The following is a 17,131-nucleotide window of genomic DNA, read 5'->3' as shown; positions in this document are numbered from 1 at the left end:
CCCTAGCCCCTCACAACTCCTAACCCACTCTCTGTCTCTATGATTTTGTCATTGGGCCATAGAAACGGAATCATCCAGTCTGTATGTGACCTGCTGGGAGTGGCTTTTCCGGTCAGCAGAATCCTGAGGGCCCTGAGCTGTGCGTGTGTAAGGGTACCCGAGGGACCCCCGAACCCTATCTGTGGCGAGGACGCACCACAGTGGGGCTGACCACCACCCTTCAAAGGACATTTTGGTTGTTTCCAGATTTGGCCGCTAGAAGAAGCTGACGTGAACATTTATGTATAACTGTTATGTGGACATACATTTTTATTTCCCTGGGATAAATGTCCAGGAATGCGGCCGTCTGGTAAGTGCTGGGTTTCATTTTTCTTAGAAAAAGAAATGCCAAACTCTTTTCCAGAGTGGCTGTAACATTTTACACAGGGAGGGCTGGGTGTCCCCACCTCCTTGCCAGCATTTGGTGTGGTCACTATGTCACATTTGAGTGGTTGTAACGGCTGCCTTTTAGAAATCACGGATTTAGTGCACAAGTATTGAGGGCCTGTCACAGCACGACGGCACGCCTACGGGCAAGCCGGCGGCTCCTGTGCCCTGACGGAGCTGCAGTCTAGAGGAGGCAGTAGGACAGGAACAATAAGGGAATCCCATTCCACAGGCATTAGGCTCTAGGCTCAGCACCTGTGGTGGGGAATCTTTTATTCCCAATTTATCCTTGAAAATTATTGTTAGTTTTTGCAGGGCGATAATGATAGAATGATGTCTTCAAAAACAATTCCCCCCTTTCTAAGAGATACATACTGACACATTTACATGAGATGATGTGTAGAATTCGCTTCACAATAATGGGGAGAGTGGTTAATGGATGGGACAGGAATTACACCAGCATGGCCATGAGGTGATAATCCCCCAAGCCAGGTGATGGATAAAGGGAACCAATTATACCATTTTATATTCTGCATTATTAAGCTTGAAACTTTTTACTTAAAGTATTTTTAAAAAATCTTTGAAAATCTTTCGGAGGAATCCTATTTTGATAAGCCATTTTTTCCTCCAGCATGGGGACAGATGACTAATTCTTTAGCAGAGCACCAAGGGAAGTACTTGGCTCACGCAAGGGGCCACCTGATAAACCAGTGTAGTAGTGTTCAAACCACCAGGGGCAGGCGGAACCTAAGACCAAAGGAGGGGACAGCAATGCTGGGATTTTTTAAAAATAGAACCCTCTTCCCTGCCCACGGTCCTAGTCAATCAAAACATTTGAAAAATACCCAGCAGATGGAGGCCACACACCGTAATTCCCAGCAGAGCTGATGCTGGAGGCATCAGTAGGCTTGGTGTTCGGGCAATTGGGCTACCCTGTTCCTCACCTCTGGTCTAGACCTTGAGAGGGCTTATTTGAGGCCAAATCTGAGAACTCTGAGCAGAGTCACTTACTGAGGGCACATACTGGATACCGCCAATACTTTTAATCTTTGCTCATCTGACGGGTTAAAGAAAAGCATGATGCTCTATTTACAAAATCTGGAAAATTTCAGGGCTGGTGAAAGTTGAATGTCTTTGTTAAATTTAGGATTTCTTGACGTCTCCAAGTAGCTGTATCTATTCACTGCTAAGGAGCGAGTCCTCTCCCGGTGGCTACCCAAGTTCTTTGATGCTGATTTATGATAAAAACTCTCCGTGCTGTGACCTCGTTCATACCGCGTGCGCGCACATGGCAGGATTTTTCAAACTGAGAAGGAAACCCACTACCGTGTTTGTGACATGCGCTCAGAGCTGTCTAAGTAGCGTTAGAGAGACCGGGCACGCCACACCGTGACGGCAGATACGAGCGTGTGCAGCCTGGGCTGTGGTCGCGCACAGAGGATGTACACTCATGCCCGTGTGCTGTGTACGTGGCATGCACGCGGTATGTATTTTCTGTGCACGGTGCGCGCGTGCGCCATGCGCACAGAGGTACGAACTTGGTCCCACGTGGAATGCATGCCCTCTTACAGGCATCCGGGGTCTAGTGCGGCCGCGCCCTTTGGTCTCACATCAGCCCGGTCTGGCATGGCACTCAAATTGGCCAGCCCGCTGCCGGGAAAAGCGCACATGCGCGTCCAGCTCCGGGGAGCAGGTGCCGGCGCTGCCCCCCGCCCCTCACCCGGGGTGTTGGCCCGGCCCGGCCCGGGCTCCGTACGCGGCCCGGCCGCAGAGCCGGGTCAACACGGAGCCTTCCCACGCTCCAGCGCGCCAGCGACGGGCGCGCGCACGCTGGCCGGCTCCGGGGAGCGCCGCGGCGCCGATGGCGGGCTCGCGCGCGCACGCTGGTGGGGCTCCGGGGAGCGCCGCGGCGTCGGCGTCGGGCGCGCGCACGCTGGCGGCCCGCGGGGTGCAGGGTCGAGGCGTCGGCGTCGGGCGCGCGCGCGCCAGCGGGACCGCGCACGCCAGCCCCGGCCGGCGGCCATCTTTCCTCCCGGTGGCTGCTCACGGTGCAAGTGCGGGGTCCGCGGCCCTGCCGGCGCCCTCGGCCTCGGCCGGAGCAGTGGGGAGGCGTGGATGAGGGGGGAGGTGAGGAGGAGCCACCCCCCCAGTGTCGCCACCTCCCCCCCTCCCTCGAGGGCAGGCCGGGCGGGCAGAGTCCCCAGGGCGGGCTCGGGCTCGGGCTCGGGCTCGGGCTCGGGGTCGCTCCTCGGTGCGGCGTAGTCCTACTCGCAGGAGACCCCTCCTCTGGGCAGACCCCTCCCCGCGAGAGACCCCTCCCCGTCGGAGGCCCCTCCCCCCGGGGGCCCGCCCCGCCCGCCCCGCTGCTCTCAGGGTCGGGGGCTCCTCCCAGATGGGATAAGCTGTAAAGATGTTTAGTTTTGAAGGGGATTTCAAAACGAGGCCCAAGGTGTCCCTCGGAGGCGCCAGCAGGAAGGTAAGAGCGGCCTGTGTGCGCGGCGCCTCAGGCCCTCGCGGGCGAGCGGCGGCGGGCGGGGGTCCGGCCGGGGCGGCCACCTGCCTCTGAAGCTCTGTAGCGGGGCTGGCGAAGAACAGGGTCGTGGGCCGGCCTCGGCAGTCGTCTGACCCCTTCGTTCCAGAAACTGCAGGGCTGCGGAAGGTGCACAGCCTTTCCAATTTCGGGCTAAGACGAATGTTTCTTTTTCAGACATGGATTCTAGATACTTGATCATCCTTGACGTCGCAGAGCGGTTGCTCTTAGATGACTCCCCAGAGAGTATTTTCTGTTGTACAAAGTGAACGGATGTGTTTGGTAATGTCAGCGATCTCTGAAATTGAGGCAGAACTCATAATCGGCCATGTGTTTGAATCCAGCGCTATTAGGTTATTCTTCACCAGCTTTCAGGAAACATTGCTGGAGAGCCTCTAGGACCGTTTTCTGTTAGGCTCGGTCCTGTACTATTCTTCTAATTGTGTAGAATAAGGGGGAACGGGCTGCGGGCTGTCTGCTGTCCTCTCTTAATACTGGCATCTATTGATTGAGGGTTTTGCTCATAAATAGTTCAGGGCTGGCGTTGCTTCCTTCACCTGTTTCTCGCCCCTTCTCCGCTGTCCTGGTTCATGGGTGCCTTTTCTGCCTGTTTGGATGTTATCAGGTTAAAAATAAAAGTGTGGTCTGCGTGCTTACGGTGTTTGAAAAGTTTAAGTGAATCTAGTTAGTTGATTGTTCACTAAAGAATTTTTTTAAATGTCTTTTAAATGCTTTGTATATTATTTTTTGCTTCTTTATTAGTAAACTCTGTAGGTTACACTTAAATAACTGGGTTGGCATATAATCCTCGGTGGGTGCTCAAATTCAAGTAGGAACATCCTTTTTTTTTGTGCTCAGGGTGTGTGTGTGTGTGTGTGGTGGTTTCCTAGGTTAGAGGAAGGGAACCCAGTAGGGAGTTGGTAGAGAACTGTGCTGATAGTTTTCAAGCCTTGAGTTTTGCATGATGGTGATTTGTTGAAGGTAGCTGGCTGCGGAACTAGGTATTAGAACTAGGTACTGCATAGGTATGGCAGGGTTGGCATGGGCAACATTCAGTAGTTTGGGTAGTCATGAAAATTACAAATGAGATAGAGGAGTTTCTGCCCTTGGATGGTAGAAGAGGCCTTGGGGCACCGCCAGGCAGTTGTAGGGTACAGGTGAGGTAGCGAGCAGATGAATAATTGCACATGCACAAGCAGGCTGGTGGCAGGTCACCACCTCAGAATCCATGGCACTTCTCGTGACTTTCCTCATAGACAGAAGTGCCCCTGCATGCCCTGCTCGGGTGCTGTTTTCTCAACTAGTCACACATCTCTGGTCTGAGGAAATTCTTATCTATTGATCAGAATCTCGGGGAGATTACACATCTTGCTGTTTAGCTGTGCAAAATAATTTTTCTTTTCTTTTTTTTTTCTTTTTTGAGGTATAGACTAAACATTAAGTGTATGTGTCTTCGGTCGTGTCCCTAAAAGAGCTTGAGGAGGTGACGTTGGTGCAAATGAAATTAACAAGGGAAAAGGAGAGGGGCGGGGGTGGTGGGTGGGGAAGGGGTCTTCTTGCTTGGAGTTTATCTGTAGCCCAATCCCACTTAAGAACTGGGGAACTGTCCCTTCTTGAGGTAAGGGGGCTAGAATTTTGTAACCCCCCCCCATCAGTTGGTGTTTGGCCGCAGGTCACCCCTTGGGTGAGAGTGGGAGTGTGACACTGCTGGCCCTTGGCTGAGGGCAGTTATCCTGGGAAGGTAGCACTAAGGAGCCAACAGTAGTTAACACACAGGGGCTGGGGGATGGGTGCACTGGCCTGGAATCTGGGTGAGGAATCAGCTGCAGGTTCAGCTGGAAGGATCTTTAGGAATGACTGCACCCTTGTGACCACCCCCCGCCAATCAAATAACATTCCCAGCATTCCATAGGCTCCCTATTCGCTTCCATTCAGTATTCCTTCTCCCAAATGTGAATGGAGTCACATACAGTTTGTTTCTGTTTTTTGAGTCCACATTCTGAGAGGTGGAGTCCATTCTCCTTGTTTTGTTGCATTGTATGAAAACAGCAGTTGATGCGTTCTGTTGTATGGTGTCTTCTGGAGGGCACACTGCTCCTGTGCCGGGTTATACATACACTTGGCTCTAGTGCGCATACCCGTGGTGTCTGAGAGTGTGGCCTCACTTCCTTTCAACATTTCTTGTTGTCAGCCCTTTTAATTTTGACAGTTCTGGTGGGGATGTAGTTTCATTGTAGTTATAGTTTTAATTTTGTTTCCTGGCAAAATTGTTGAGCACCTACAAATGCATATTTTCCTTAATTCTCTTTGGCTACAATGTAATTCCTTACCCTCATTTAAAAGGCAAAGGTTTTAATGGTCTTTCCTTCATGTATTAAATTATTTGTAATTTTCCCTCCCTTCTTGAGCTTGGTGGAAAACTGAATATAGCTACCTTTTGAATACATATTTTTCCCCCAAATTAAATGAATATATTTAGCATTTATTTGTAAAGGCTCTGTGTAGCATCTAAAACATAATAAGGATATTCCATGCCCTCATTATAATCTCGTTGGAGAGATAAGACTTAAACAATTAGAAATCAAATAACAGTATTGAATAGTTACTACATTCTAGATTTCTATTGGGGCTGGTCCAGGAAAGGGTAGAGGTGGTTGGGGCTTAGTCTTGAAGAATGGATAGAATAGTGGGAAACAAGAAAGGTATTCTAGATGGGTGGAAGAGTATACTTGGAGTAAATATAGACTAGATTCCACTGGTTCTGAGTTACACAGTTGCCTACTTTTTAATATTTTTGAAATCAGGGTACACCTTGGTGGCATGACATAGTTCATGGACATGTTGTTTTTTCCCCCTTTCTTATAGTGCAGAGAAGAATATCTTAGGGGCCATTCAATTGCAAGTATAGAATCCACTGAAAATTGCTTAGTGGCAGGGGGAAAGTGTATGGGAAGAATGTGATGGTATCTCAAAGAATTTAAGGACGGAAACATACCCAGATACCAAGTCATCAACACCAAGGTGGTTACTTGTGGTTTTTGTCTTTGAGCTGCACAGTCTCCTTCCTTCTTGGCTCTCTGCTGACTGGCTTTCTCCCTTTTACTTGCACATGACCTTGGCAGTGTATGATTTCCTAGTTGAGGTGTCCTGCTGAGACTGTTGGATCTCAAATCCATTTCTCAGGAGAGGACATCTGTTTGGACTGGGTCAGCTTCCCACCTGATGAGCTGAGTCTGGGACGGGGCTTGGAATCTTTGGTACAAATAGAGCAGTCTAGATGTATGCGTTGTAGGGAGTGGATTCTCCAAGGGGGGAAGTGCTTGTTGAATGGAATGTCTAGGTTTTTGTGGACATAGGTAGAGCTGTGTAATAGGCTATTGATTGTACATGTGTGAAATGAGGGAGAACTCTGGCTAAACCTACAGTTTTGGTAGTTACCAACAGATAGGTGACTCAGAAAGAAGTCCCTAGGGGAAGGACTGGAGTTTGGGATGGTGTATGGCTCGTGGGGTATTGTAACATCTAATAAGTGAGGAGAATACTTAGGAGAGAATAACACCTGGCGTGGGACTGGGGCGGGGAGGGGGAAGTGACCACGGTGCCAGGTGCTGCAGGGGTGCAGTGAGGAAACACTAACAAATATGAAGCCCGGGGTGACTTTTGGGGCAATAGTCCAGGGTAGTAGCACTTGGAAGTCAGATTGCAGTACATCAGGGAATGAATGAGAAGTCAGAAAGTGGCTAGATCTTTTTTGAAAGGGACCTGAAGAAGGTTGCATTCAGGGTCTAAGGAAGGTTTTGTTTTGGGGGGGGGATGGGAGAAACTTGAGCAGGTTACAGACTGGGGAAGGAGCAGGTGGAGGGGGAGGAACTGCGGAGCTTTCGGAGTCCTGGGGGAAGGAAGTGGGAAGAATGAGGTGTGAGCAGAAGAGAAAAATATTTTGAGATTTACAGGGAAGAAATGGATGTGGATATGGAAAAGTTTATTTTGTTACTTTTAAAGGTTTTATTTATTTGTCAGAGAGAAAGTGCCCAAGCGGTGGGGAGGGGCAGAGGGAGAAGCAGACTCCCCGCTGAGCAGGGGGACCGATGTGGGACTCGGACCCAGGACCTTGACATCATGACCTGAGACGAAGGCAGACGCTTAACTGACTGAGCCACCCAGACGCACCTGGAAAAGTTTATAGATAGGAGGAAGGAAATTAAAATTTCTTTTCCAACTTTACGTAGAAAGTTGAGGAAGAGTGGCAGTAGAAATAATATTTCTTTAATGTTTGTCCATTGCTTTAGAAAAAATAAGAATTTATTTTTTAGAGTTTTATAGAAGAAAGTCAAGGAGATCGTACAGATTTCACTTTTGCCCCCTCTCCTCTACCTCACATTTCCCGTTATTAGCCTCTTGCATTAGTGTGGTTCATTTGTCATAACTGATAAACCAATATTGATACGTTAACGTTCACTCTTTGTGTTGTATTTTCTATGAGTTTTAACAAATATATAATGACATATTATCCACCCTAGAGTACCATACAGAATAGCTTATTGCCCTAAAAATCCTCCCTCCTTTACTGACTCATCCTCCCCCAGACTCCCATGCATTATATGGTAGGAGTGTTTGGTTTTATAAGAAACTGCAGAACTGGGGGCACCTGGGGGGCTCAGTGGGTTAACTGACTCTTGGTTTCAGCTCAGGTCATGATGTCAGTGTCCTGAGAGCGAGCCCCTCGCTCAGTGGGGATTCTACTTCTGTCCCTCTCTCTGCCCCTCCCCCCATGTGCGCACACACTCTCTCGCTGTGATAAATAAATAAATCTTTAAAAACAAAACTGCAGAACTGTCCTCCAACGCGGCTGCTCCATCTTGCCCTGCCGCCGGCAGGGAGTGAGCAGTCCTGCTGCCCCACACCCTTGCCAGCGCTTGGTGGCACCAGCGTTCTGGATTTTGGTCGTTCTCGCAGGTATGTGGTAGTATCTCATCATTTTAATTAGCGCTTCCTTGATGACACATGGTGTGGAGTCTTTTTTCATATGCTTATTTGCCGTCTGTGTATGTTAGCTTTTGCCCATTTTTTAATTGGGTGGTTTTCTTTTTACTTTCAGTGGGCTCTGCGCCCAGTGTGGAGGCCAGTGCAGGGCTTGAACTCATGACCTTGAGATCAAGACCTGAGCTCAGACTGAGTCGGATGCTTCACTGACTGAGCCACCCAGGCGCCACTCCATGCTTTTTTTTTTTTTTTTAAAGTTGGCACTTGGTATATGCGTTATCATTGCTACTCTGTGTACGTTGCAGTGGAAGGTAAAACTCTTACAGATCTGGCATTAAGTAAAAATGTTTTCTGAGATCAGATTTTAAAATGTTAATTTTCTGTCAGGACTGGTATTATTACATTACTGTTTTATCCAGCAGTACCACTTCTGTTCTCTTGAACATAACTGTTGGTAGCCTTTATATATGGAACCAAACCACTGTAGTTCCCTGTAGCAGCTAAGGTCAGGAATTCTTGATCTGGTTCTTAGGGGAATCAAGCAGAATGGAAGGGCTGAGACTGTCTAATTCCCTTTGTACTTGTGATCAGGGCCTGGGGTGAGGCACTCAAGGCATGTAGGGCACGGAATTCAGGGAGGTACTCACTCAAGTTGTACAACTGCAGGGCTTAAGGGGGCCCTTACTCTCATGGCTGGCCCTCCATCAGCACCGCCCTGAGAGCAAGCACCTCCTTAAATCTTGTTCCCCAGGTACCTAGCTTGCCTCACCAGTCCCTGCCTGGCTGTTCACACTTACGCTGATTTTCTTGGTTAGGGACTTAATTGCCCACTGAGTCTCTGAACTAAGGTAACACATAGGAAGTGTCATAGGAGTGCACAAGAGCCTGAAAAGAGTTTATTGCAAATGCAATAGGGAGTTTTCTTCTGTGATTTTCCTTTTATTCTTATAACTTTTATAGAATGCAAACAGCTAGAAGTTTGGAAGTTAGACATCTTATTCTTTGACAGTGACCTTTATTTTATGCCCCTGTAAGAGTAGCTGCTTTCTACATGTTCCTGTTCTCCAGCCACGGCCTCTTCACGCCTTCCTTTACTTTCGCCGTTTGTCAACAGGAAGGCAGGAGCAGGAACTTTCTTCGCTGGCTTGTCTCCATATAGTCCGTTGCCTTCCGTGGTAACCAGGTTAAAGATGGACACGCCCGTTGATGTAAATTGGCACAGCCTACTTGGCAGGGGAGGGGAGGCAGTTTAGCGTCAAAAGTCTTAATAAGGGGGCGCCTGGGTAGCGCAGTCGTTAAGCGTCTGCCTTGGGTTCAGGGCGTGATCCCGGCGTTCCAGGATCGAGTCCCACATTGGGCTCCTCCGCTGGGAGCCTGCTTCTTCCTCTCCCACTCCCCTGTCATGTTCCCTCTCTCGCTGGCTGTCTCTCTGTTACATAAATAAATAAAAAACCTTAAAAAAAAAAAGTGTTAATAAGGTACATCTTCTCTAATCCAGTAGTTGTACATTTAGAAATTTATGCTAAGGAACTAATTTGACAGGTGCGTAGGAAAGATGTAGGGGAATGATGGTTGTGGCGATAGTCATCATAGTACAGATTTAAAACAACCTACGTGTCTGACGATAGGGAATGTGGTAAGCAAATGGTAATGTAACAGTGTAGTGGAATACTGTACAACCATTTATTTTTATTTTTTTTAATTTTTATTTTTTTAAAAGGTTTTATTTATTTATTTGATGGAGATAGAGACAGCCAGCGAGAGAGGGAACACAGGCAGGGGGAGTGGGAGAGGAAGAAGCAGGTTCCCAGCGGAGGAGCCTGATGCGGGGCTCGATCCCAGGACGCCGGGATCACACCCTGAGCCGAAGGCAGACGCTTAACAACTGCGCCACCCAGGCACCCCTGTACAACCATTGAAAGTGGTCATGATTTTTGCTTATTAATATCTATATTTATTGAAATGATTCATTGTTCATGAAAATAAGCAGATTACAAAACAGTGCTGCAGTTAGCATTTAAATGATACTAATCTAAACAATCATGATGTTGGGGCACCTGGCTGGCACACTCAGGAGAGCATGTGACTTTGTTTTTGTTTGTTTAATGAGTTTTATTTATTCATCTTAGAGAGAGAGCACGAGTGAGGGAGAAGCAGACTCTCCACTGAGCAGGGAGCCCGATGCGGGACTCGATCCCAGGACTCTGAGATCATGACCTGAAGGCAGACACTGCACCAACTGAGCCCCCGGGCGCCCCACGCATGCAACTTTGATCTCAGAGTTGTAAGTTTGAGCACCACGTTGGGCATAGAGATTACTTAAAATCTTAAAACAACAACAGCAAACAAGACAGTCGTGATATCTACTTTACTACTTTCTTAATTTCCAGCAAATGAAGAAAATGTTCTCTATTCCAGCGTCATGGTGGCTTAAAGTGGTACAGTCTCATCATCTCACTCAGTTTTGTGGGGGAGGGGCAGAGGGAGAGGGTGAATCTCAGCAGACTTCTGACACAGGCTCAATCTCACGACCCTGAGATCATGACCTGAGGTGAAATCAAGAGTCGGTGGCTCAACCAGCTGCACCACCCGGACGTTCCCGACTTCGTGGAAATGCCCTAAAAGCACCACAGGAGGGTATCCGTTTTAGCTAAGTTGTAAATGCGTTTACTCGGAGAAAACTTTGTAGCTCTCTGCCTAGGAAACTTAAGTAGATGTCCTTTATTTGCAGCGATGTGAATTTACTTAGGTCATTTACCTCTTTAATCCAACCACCCTTGGATAAAAGGGGGGTTATACATTTGGGCCGGGGGAATAGATAATTTTGGAATGAGTGTCTTTGGGTTGTCGCCATTAGAATCGTAGGACAGGAGGCAGACACGTGTGGATATGGAAGAGAGGTGAGCGAAGTAGGAGAGTATCACAGTAAATTTTTGGTCATTGGGGATTTTTTTAGACAGTCCTATACCAGAATGAAGGGAGGAAGCTTGTTTTCCTTTTCTTCTAGTACTGTTTGTATCCTATTGCCAGAACCCCAGGCAAATGGTATAAGGTTAGTGCCATAGGCTTTTGTGTGCTGGACTGGGTTTCTTTCTACTGTTTATGTATGAACATTGTTGCCATCAGTGAGAAGGAACAGGAGTGGTAATCACCTACAGATCGTTCAACATGGCTGGAGTCAGGGTAGGAGAAGAGAAGGCTGGGGAGAGACACTCGGAGGCCAGATCATAAAGGGTTCTGGGGGTCACACTCGGCATATCCAGGCGCACTGGTGAGCCAGTGAAGGATTTTAAGCAGTGAAGTGAGGTTTTGGGAGAGTTGAGTGTGGGGCAGTGCAGGTGGTTGCAAACCAGGTGAGAGACAGCTGCAGTTGTGCAGATGAGTAACGAGGGCCTAAAAGCAAAGCGGCGGGCCCGAGTGGAGAGGAATCAGGAGCTGTTGAGGGGGCAGAATTGATGAGCTCTGCAGTGAGAGGGTCACTCAGGTGTTTGGGGTTACCAGTGTGGATAGTGACTCCGGGAACCAAGACGATGTTCCATTCCTAGGGGACTGTGCAATGTGAGATGCTTGGGGGTGTTCAGGAAGCGCTGGTCTGGACCTTTGGGTAGAGGCTGGGAGTCCATCAGTACATGGTCACAATTGTGAGATGCACCGGAATCCTTGGCAAGTGGTCCTCTGAGAAGACTCGTAGGCTCAGAACAAAACTGAGGGATGCCAACATCTATAGAAAGAGCAGAGAAATGGGCATGCGTTCAGGGCCTGGTGAGCAGAAAGCCCGTATGTATGTCCATTTACGGGTGGCCACACTCACCATCAGACAGCAGTCGTTACTGAGGGAACGAGCAGAGGCAGAGTGTGAGAAAGCAGGGCTCATCGGAGGACCGCATGCCTTACGTATGAGGTTTGATTTTGAGGCTTTTTTTTTTTTTCCTCCAGCCATTCCTCTCTATCTTGCTTCTGACTCTGTTATCCCAAAGCTGAGAGTCAATTCATTCAATCTGTTTTCTAAAATTAAAATTTTGTTTAATTTTTAAAAATTACTATACATGCTCATTGCATAAACTTTGTATGAAGTATATATATTTATGCTTTATTTTTGGAGGTTTAGGTTTTTTTTAATTTTATTGTGAACATCTTTAGAGCCAACAATTTATAATTGTTTTTTAGGATCAATTAAGGAAGTTGAATTGCTTGGTCAAAGTATGCGCATTGTAAAGGCTTCTGATGTGCTTTGTTCTCTAGAAAAATTGTATTGAGGTCTGTTCCCTGGGCGGGGTGGTTAAGTGCTGCCTGCACATCTTTGCCTTGCTGTCAGCCTCTGAGGACATTTTTGTCTCCAGGGAGTCCCTTTTCTCTCCTTGTAGCCATAGGCGGCTGTCATCCGTATCTGTCCTCCCACAGGGTGTTTGGCTTGTTATGCCCTCTCATTTCTCTGTGACTCCTGGAGGCATCCCCACTCCGTGCCACATCCTTCCAAGGGAGAGATCAGAGCCCAGCGAGTCCAGAACTTGTGTGAAAACTACCAAGCTCAGGAGCCCTGGTCCGCTCTCCACGATGCTCTGCTATGTCGTGTAGCCTGCACGTCTCGCGTCTGTCTCCCGCTTTACTTACGCTCCCCTTTAGCCTGGGGGAAGTCGAGGAACATGGCCTGCAGGCACTGAGAAGGTGGCTCTGATAAATTCCTACATCTTTTTGAACTAATTTTTCTTACAGTGAAGTTTTAATGCTCTAATGTTTTTAAGGAACATTAGTAAACTCTAGTGTGTTGGCAAACAGCAAGATTCGTATCACATCTTCACTACAAAATGTGAAATTGTAAAAAGTACAGTAAAAACTGGAAGAAATGTTTATCTCCATAACCAACTGTCTGCAACTTAGTTACTTATCTTTTCTGGGCTTCTCTTTATCACATCTTGTAATATGAAAGTCGTAATTCTTGATAATGAGAAAGTCAAACTGAATTATCACTGATCTTCCTTGCTTTAATAATGTTTCCATTTCCAATCTCCAGACAGGGGCCTTTGAAACAATGTTAACTTTTTTTTCTTAATTGAAAAAAATTATAAAAAGTGAAATCCATCTAGAGGGTTTATAATGAAACCTTCCCCTCACTGAGATTCCTAATTTCCCCATTAGTACCAGTTTCCTCAGTGTCTGTTCATAACTTAGTCTAAACATAAACACATCCCCCATCACTTTTTCAATAAAAATGAGGGAATATATTGTTCTTCTCCTTAGTGTTGTATCTCTGTAGGTCTTGTTTTCACAGGTGCGTCATATTCCACTACGTGATTTGTGTCACGTAACCACTTTCCTATTTATATGTGTGTCTGTGTGTCTGCATATGTATATATGTCTAGGTTATTTCTGGGGTTTTGCTATTCAAATGGTGCCATATTTACCACTCAGTTCTTATGGAAGAAAAGAAAATCTTTCAGAATTTATTGTAATGGGATTAAACTATTGCATTTTGCTTTGGATACTTTATTTTAAAATGAGCTCTTTTCTAATTATAATGTCTATCTTAGAAAATTTTAAATATACTGAAATGAAGAAAAACTACCTCTTTGGAACCCCACCCTCCATTTAGAAATAAAACACTGCTAATATGTGGGTAAAATTTTTTCTAGTCTTTTTCTATATATTTTTTGAATTAGGAATCTTGTAATTCTGTTTTATAAATATGATATTTAGTCATTTATTACTATATTTGATACACCTTTAAATATTTTTTGCATGTACATGAAGTCGATTGCTCTTATATTTTCATAGAGGTTCTTAGGAAAAACCCACATATCATAGATTGTGTATTCACAAATAATACTTTTGCTAACATTTAACATTTTAATTAACTCAAAAGAAGTGTTTTACTTGAATATTCTTTGAATTGTGTAAAACTGTTGTTATTATGTTAGTGCATGAGTGGGAAAATACTAACTTAAAACAGGTGTGAAACTGATTATTTTATTTACACTGTTAAATGGAGTAAATTGCTAAAGGAAGATAACCCAAATAGTGAAACAAAGGAAACTGTTGTTTTTAGAAATCAAGATATTAATAAGCATGCTAACGTTCTTTTTATAAATGGTTAGCCCATTTGAGCATTTGGTGTATGGAAGTCATATTATATAAATGTACTTTGACTTCAGTGACCATAGTTTTTTTTTATTTCAATAGTTAATGAAATCTAATTTAAACTATATATGACTTAACATTTTAAAAAACTTCATTTTGTTGCTACTAAATGTATCTGCATTAAAAAAAAAAGCATTTTTTTCCCATTTAAAAACATCTTTGTTAATGGTATTTTTGAAGTTTGGCTATATTTAATTTTCAGAGAAGATAAGATAATGTGCCTCAAGCTCAAAGATCAAATAGAGAAGTTTGCTGTAATTTACTCTTGTTTACGTATTGATGAAAAGGTTTAGTGTCACAGCTGTGGAGGTGAGATTAGCATTGAAAGTAACATGTGTGCCTCCTGCCCGCCCGGACAACACCAGGCTTAGTCATTCCAAAAACACTTGATGAGTGTGTTCTATGAAACTGGTATATAACTGCCCTTAAAATTCCTAACTTTTCTAGGCCTGTAGAATTTAGAAGGTAAAATGTTTTCAAGTATATGTATAGTAAGTTGGAACCAAAAACTTGTTAAGAATCAAATCTGAATGTTCTTTTTGCTGGTACTTTGTTGTTCTTTTTGTCTCAGCCACTTCATTATGAATTTATTCTTGGTTATGTTGAGCTCCTTTAAAAAATTTATATTCTCACATAGCTTCGTTAGTTTATTATTCCAAAAAGGTGAAAGTATTCCACGGGCATGGATAATAATGCAAGCCGTAGAAAATAACGATGCAAAGTAGTCACAGTGTCCCCACCTTCCACCCCACCTCCCACTCCCTCGGTCCCTCATCCTGACGGTCCGACCTGGTCACAGCTCCTGCCCTGTCCTCTCGGCTGGTCTGTGCATGCTCTTCTCTTACATGAGCACATGGCAGAGCATATTCAAGGGACCAGGGCACTTCTCTCACCGCCTGAGAATACATCGCGGAAACAGTTCCAGTTCAGTGCAGGTGGATTGACTGCATTCTTGTAAAACGCTGGATGATCATTAGTGTAATGAATGTTTCATAACTTACTTAGCTGTCATGTATTTTAATGGCCATTTACTGTCCGTTGTTTGCTAATTTAAGCAACACTGCAGTACATATCTTTGTATATGTGCCTTAGTTTTCATGCACTCAAATTTATTCTTAAATAACTACAGTAGCAAGACTTAATGTGTGATATGTCTTTCTTAGAGAAAGTCCTATTTCACATGGGAGTTTGGGGTTTTTTAAAATTAATTAATTTATTGAGAGCGAGAGCATGAGCAGGGGGAGGGTCAGAGGGAGAGGGAGAGAGAATCTCAAGCAGACTCCTCAGTGAGCACTCAGAGCCTGACGGTGGGGCTCAATCTCACGACCTTGAGGTCATGACCTGAGCCGAAATCAAGAGTTGGATGCTCAACTGACTGAGCCACCTAGGTGCCCCATCACATGGGAGTTTTTTTTTTTTTTTTTTTAAAGATTTATTTATTTATTAGACAGGGAGAGACAGCCAGAGAGAATGGGAACACAAGCAGGGGGAGTGGAAGAGGAAGAAGCAGGCTCATAGCGGAGGAGCCTGATGTGGGGCTCGATCCCAGAACGCCGGGATCACGCCCTGAGCCGAAGGCAGACGCTTAACCGCTGTGCCACCCAGGCGCCCCTCACATGGGAGTTTTTTAATTCTCATATTATCCTCACATATTTTTATAGCGCTTTACACACACACACACACACACACACACACACACACAAATCTTACGTCAGTCAGGGATCTCTTGATGTGAAGACTAGAGATACATTGTCATTTATTTAGGTCATGCAGTTTTTCCTGTCATATTTATCGAACTGTATGCTTCCTGTATAGATTTGAAATGCCACCTTTATCACATGCTGAAACTGTTTCCATATGAGTCTTCCCAGAGACCCTCTGACGTTGACCTGTCTATTCACGTTTTAGCCTCATTAGTATACTAGGTCACTGTTCCAAAGTGTGTGATGATTTAGGTGGCGTACGAAGGAGCATTTTAAAAACTGAACAGTGTTTGTTTCAATGTCCAACAGAAAAATATAACTAGGGTGTCAAACCTGTGATTTCTCTGAAATGCTGGCTCATGATGAGGTTCGAGTGAGGGAGCTTGGTGGTAAGCTAGGCTTGCCAGTGACACGTCAGTATTGCGTGGCTGCAGCTAGGGAACATATGCATACATAATATGGGCTCTCTCTATATCGTCTGTGTTGCTAGTGTGCATTTCTGTATACTGACCCTCCTTGTACGTTGTTGTAGGTTTATTTTTCTAGCAGCACGATGTTATTACACTTTCAGAAGTTGATAATTATTTACTAGTGTGAGCTACACATAGGTATTGGTAATAGCAAATTAGGATCATGCCTATGCCTTTATTTTTTTCCACCTGACTGCCGTGTCTGACATGCATGGGTTAGGTTTTATAACAACAGAAAATGTATCATTTTTAAAGCCTGAAGGTAAAGATTGTCTTATAAATTAAGGCACTAAGGATAATTATGATTGTCATCTTATGTCTTCATTTATAATAAGGACCACATTAATGACCCACTGGAACTAGCTTTTTAGTCTCGTAAACTTACAGCCTGCATAGGAAACACAGACAAATATGATAAAGATTTTTGAGGGGCGCCTGAGTGGCTCATTTAGTTAAGCATCTGCCTTTGGCTCAGGTCATGACCCCAGGGTCCTGGGATCGAGTCCCACGTTGGGCTCCCTGCTCAGTGGGGAGCCTGCTTCTCCCTCTCCCGTTCCCCCTGCTGTGCTCGTGTGCACTCTCCCTGTCAAATAAATGAATAAAATCTTAAAAAAAAAAAAAAGATTTTTGAAACGTGGGTTTTCATGCACTGGCTGAGAAAGTGAACCCATCCCGTTATGAGCCAGATCTCAGTGGGAAACCACCACGCTCAAGCTTTATTTTGAAACCATTAAGGCATCCCACCCCCAACCTGTTAAACTTTGGGAACAAACAGGAAAGATTTCTAAATAGCCTGCAAGTAAGTGCAGAATGTGATGGTGAGTTAAAATGAAGAGCTGAGAATACTTCCTCTGGGATATTATACTTAATTGCAAAGGCTAGAG

At 45.3% G+C, this 17,131-nt stretch overlaps 1 protein-coding gene across 1 annotated transcript in view; it reads left to right on the top strand.

The window, feature by feature from the left end:
- The first annotated feature begins 2,416 nt into the window (after positions 1-2,416).
- The window catches only part of UBE3C (ubiquitin protein ligase E3C), a 117,858-nt gene continuing 103,143 nt past the window's right edge, over positions 2,417-17,131 (top strand). Inside the window, exon 1 of the mRNA XM_045792223.2 lies at positions 2,417-2,902. Coding sequence (XP_045648179.1) covers positions 2,837-2,902 — 66 coding nt within the window. The 5' untranslated portion in view covers positions 2,417-2,836. The remainder of the gene's footprint in view (positions 2,903-17,131) is intronic.

Source organism: Ursus americanus, chromosome 3 (genome assembly GCF_024610735.1).
Source record: "Ursus americanus isolate L20-20 chromosome 3, mUrsAme1.1.p, whole genome shotgun sequence".
Taxonomy (NCBI): Eukaryota; Metazoa; Chordata; class Mammalia; order Carnivora; family Ursidae; genus Ursus; species Ursus americanus.
Note: the sequence above shows the minus strand (reverse complement) of the source record. Positions and strands in the feature narration are given on the sequence as shown.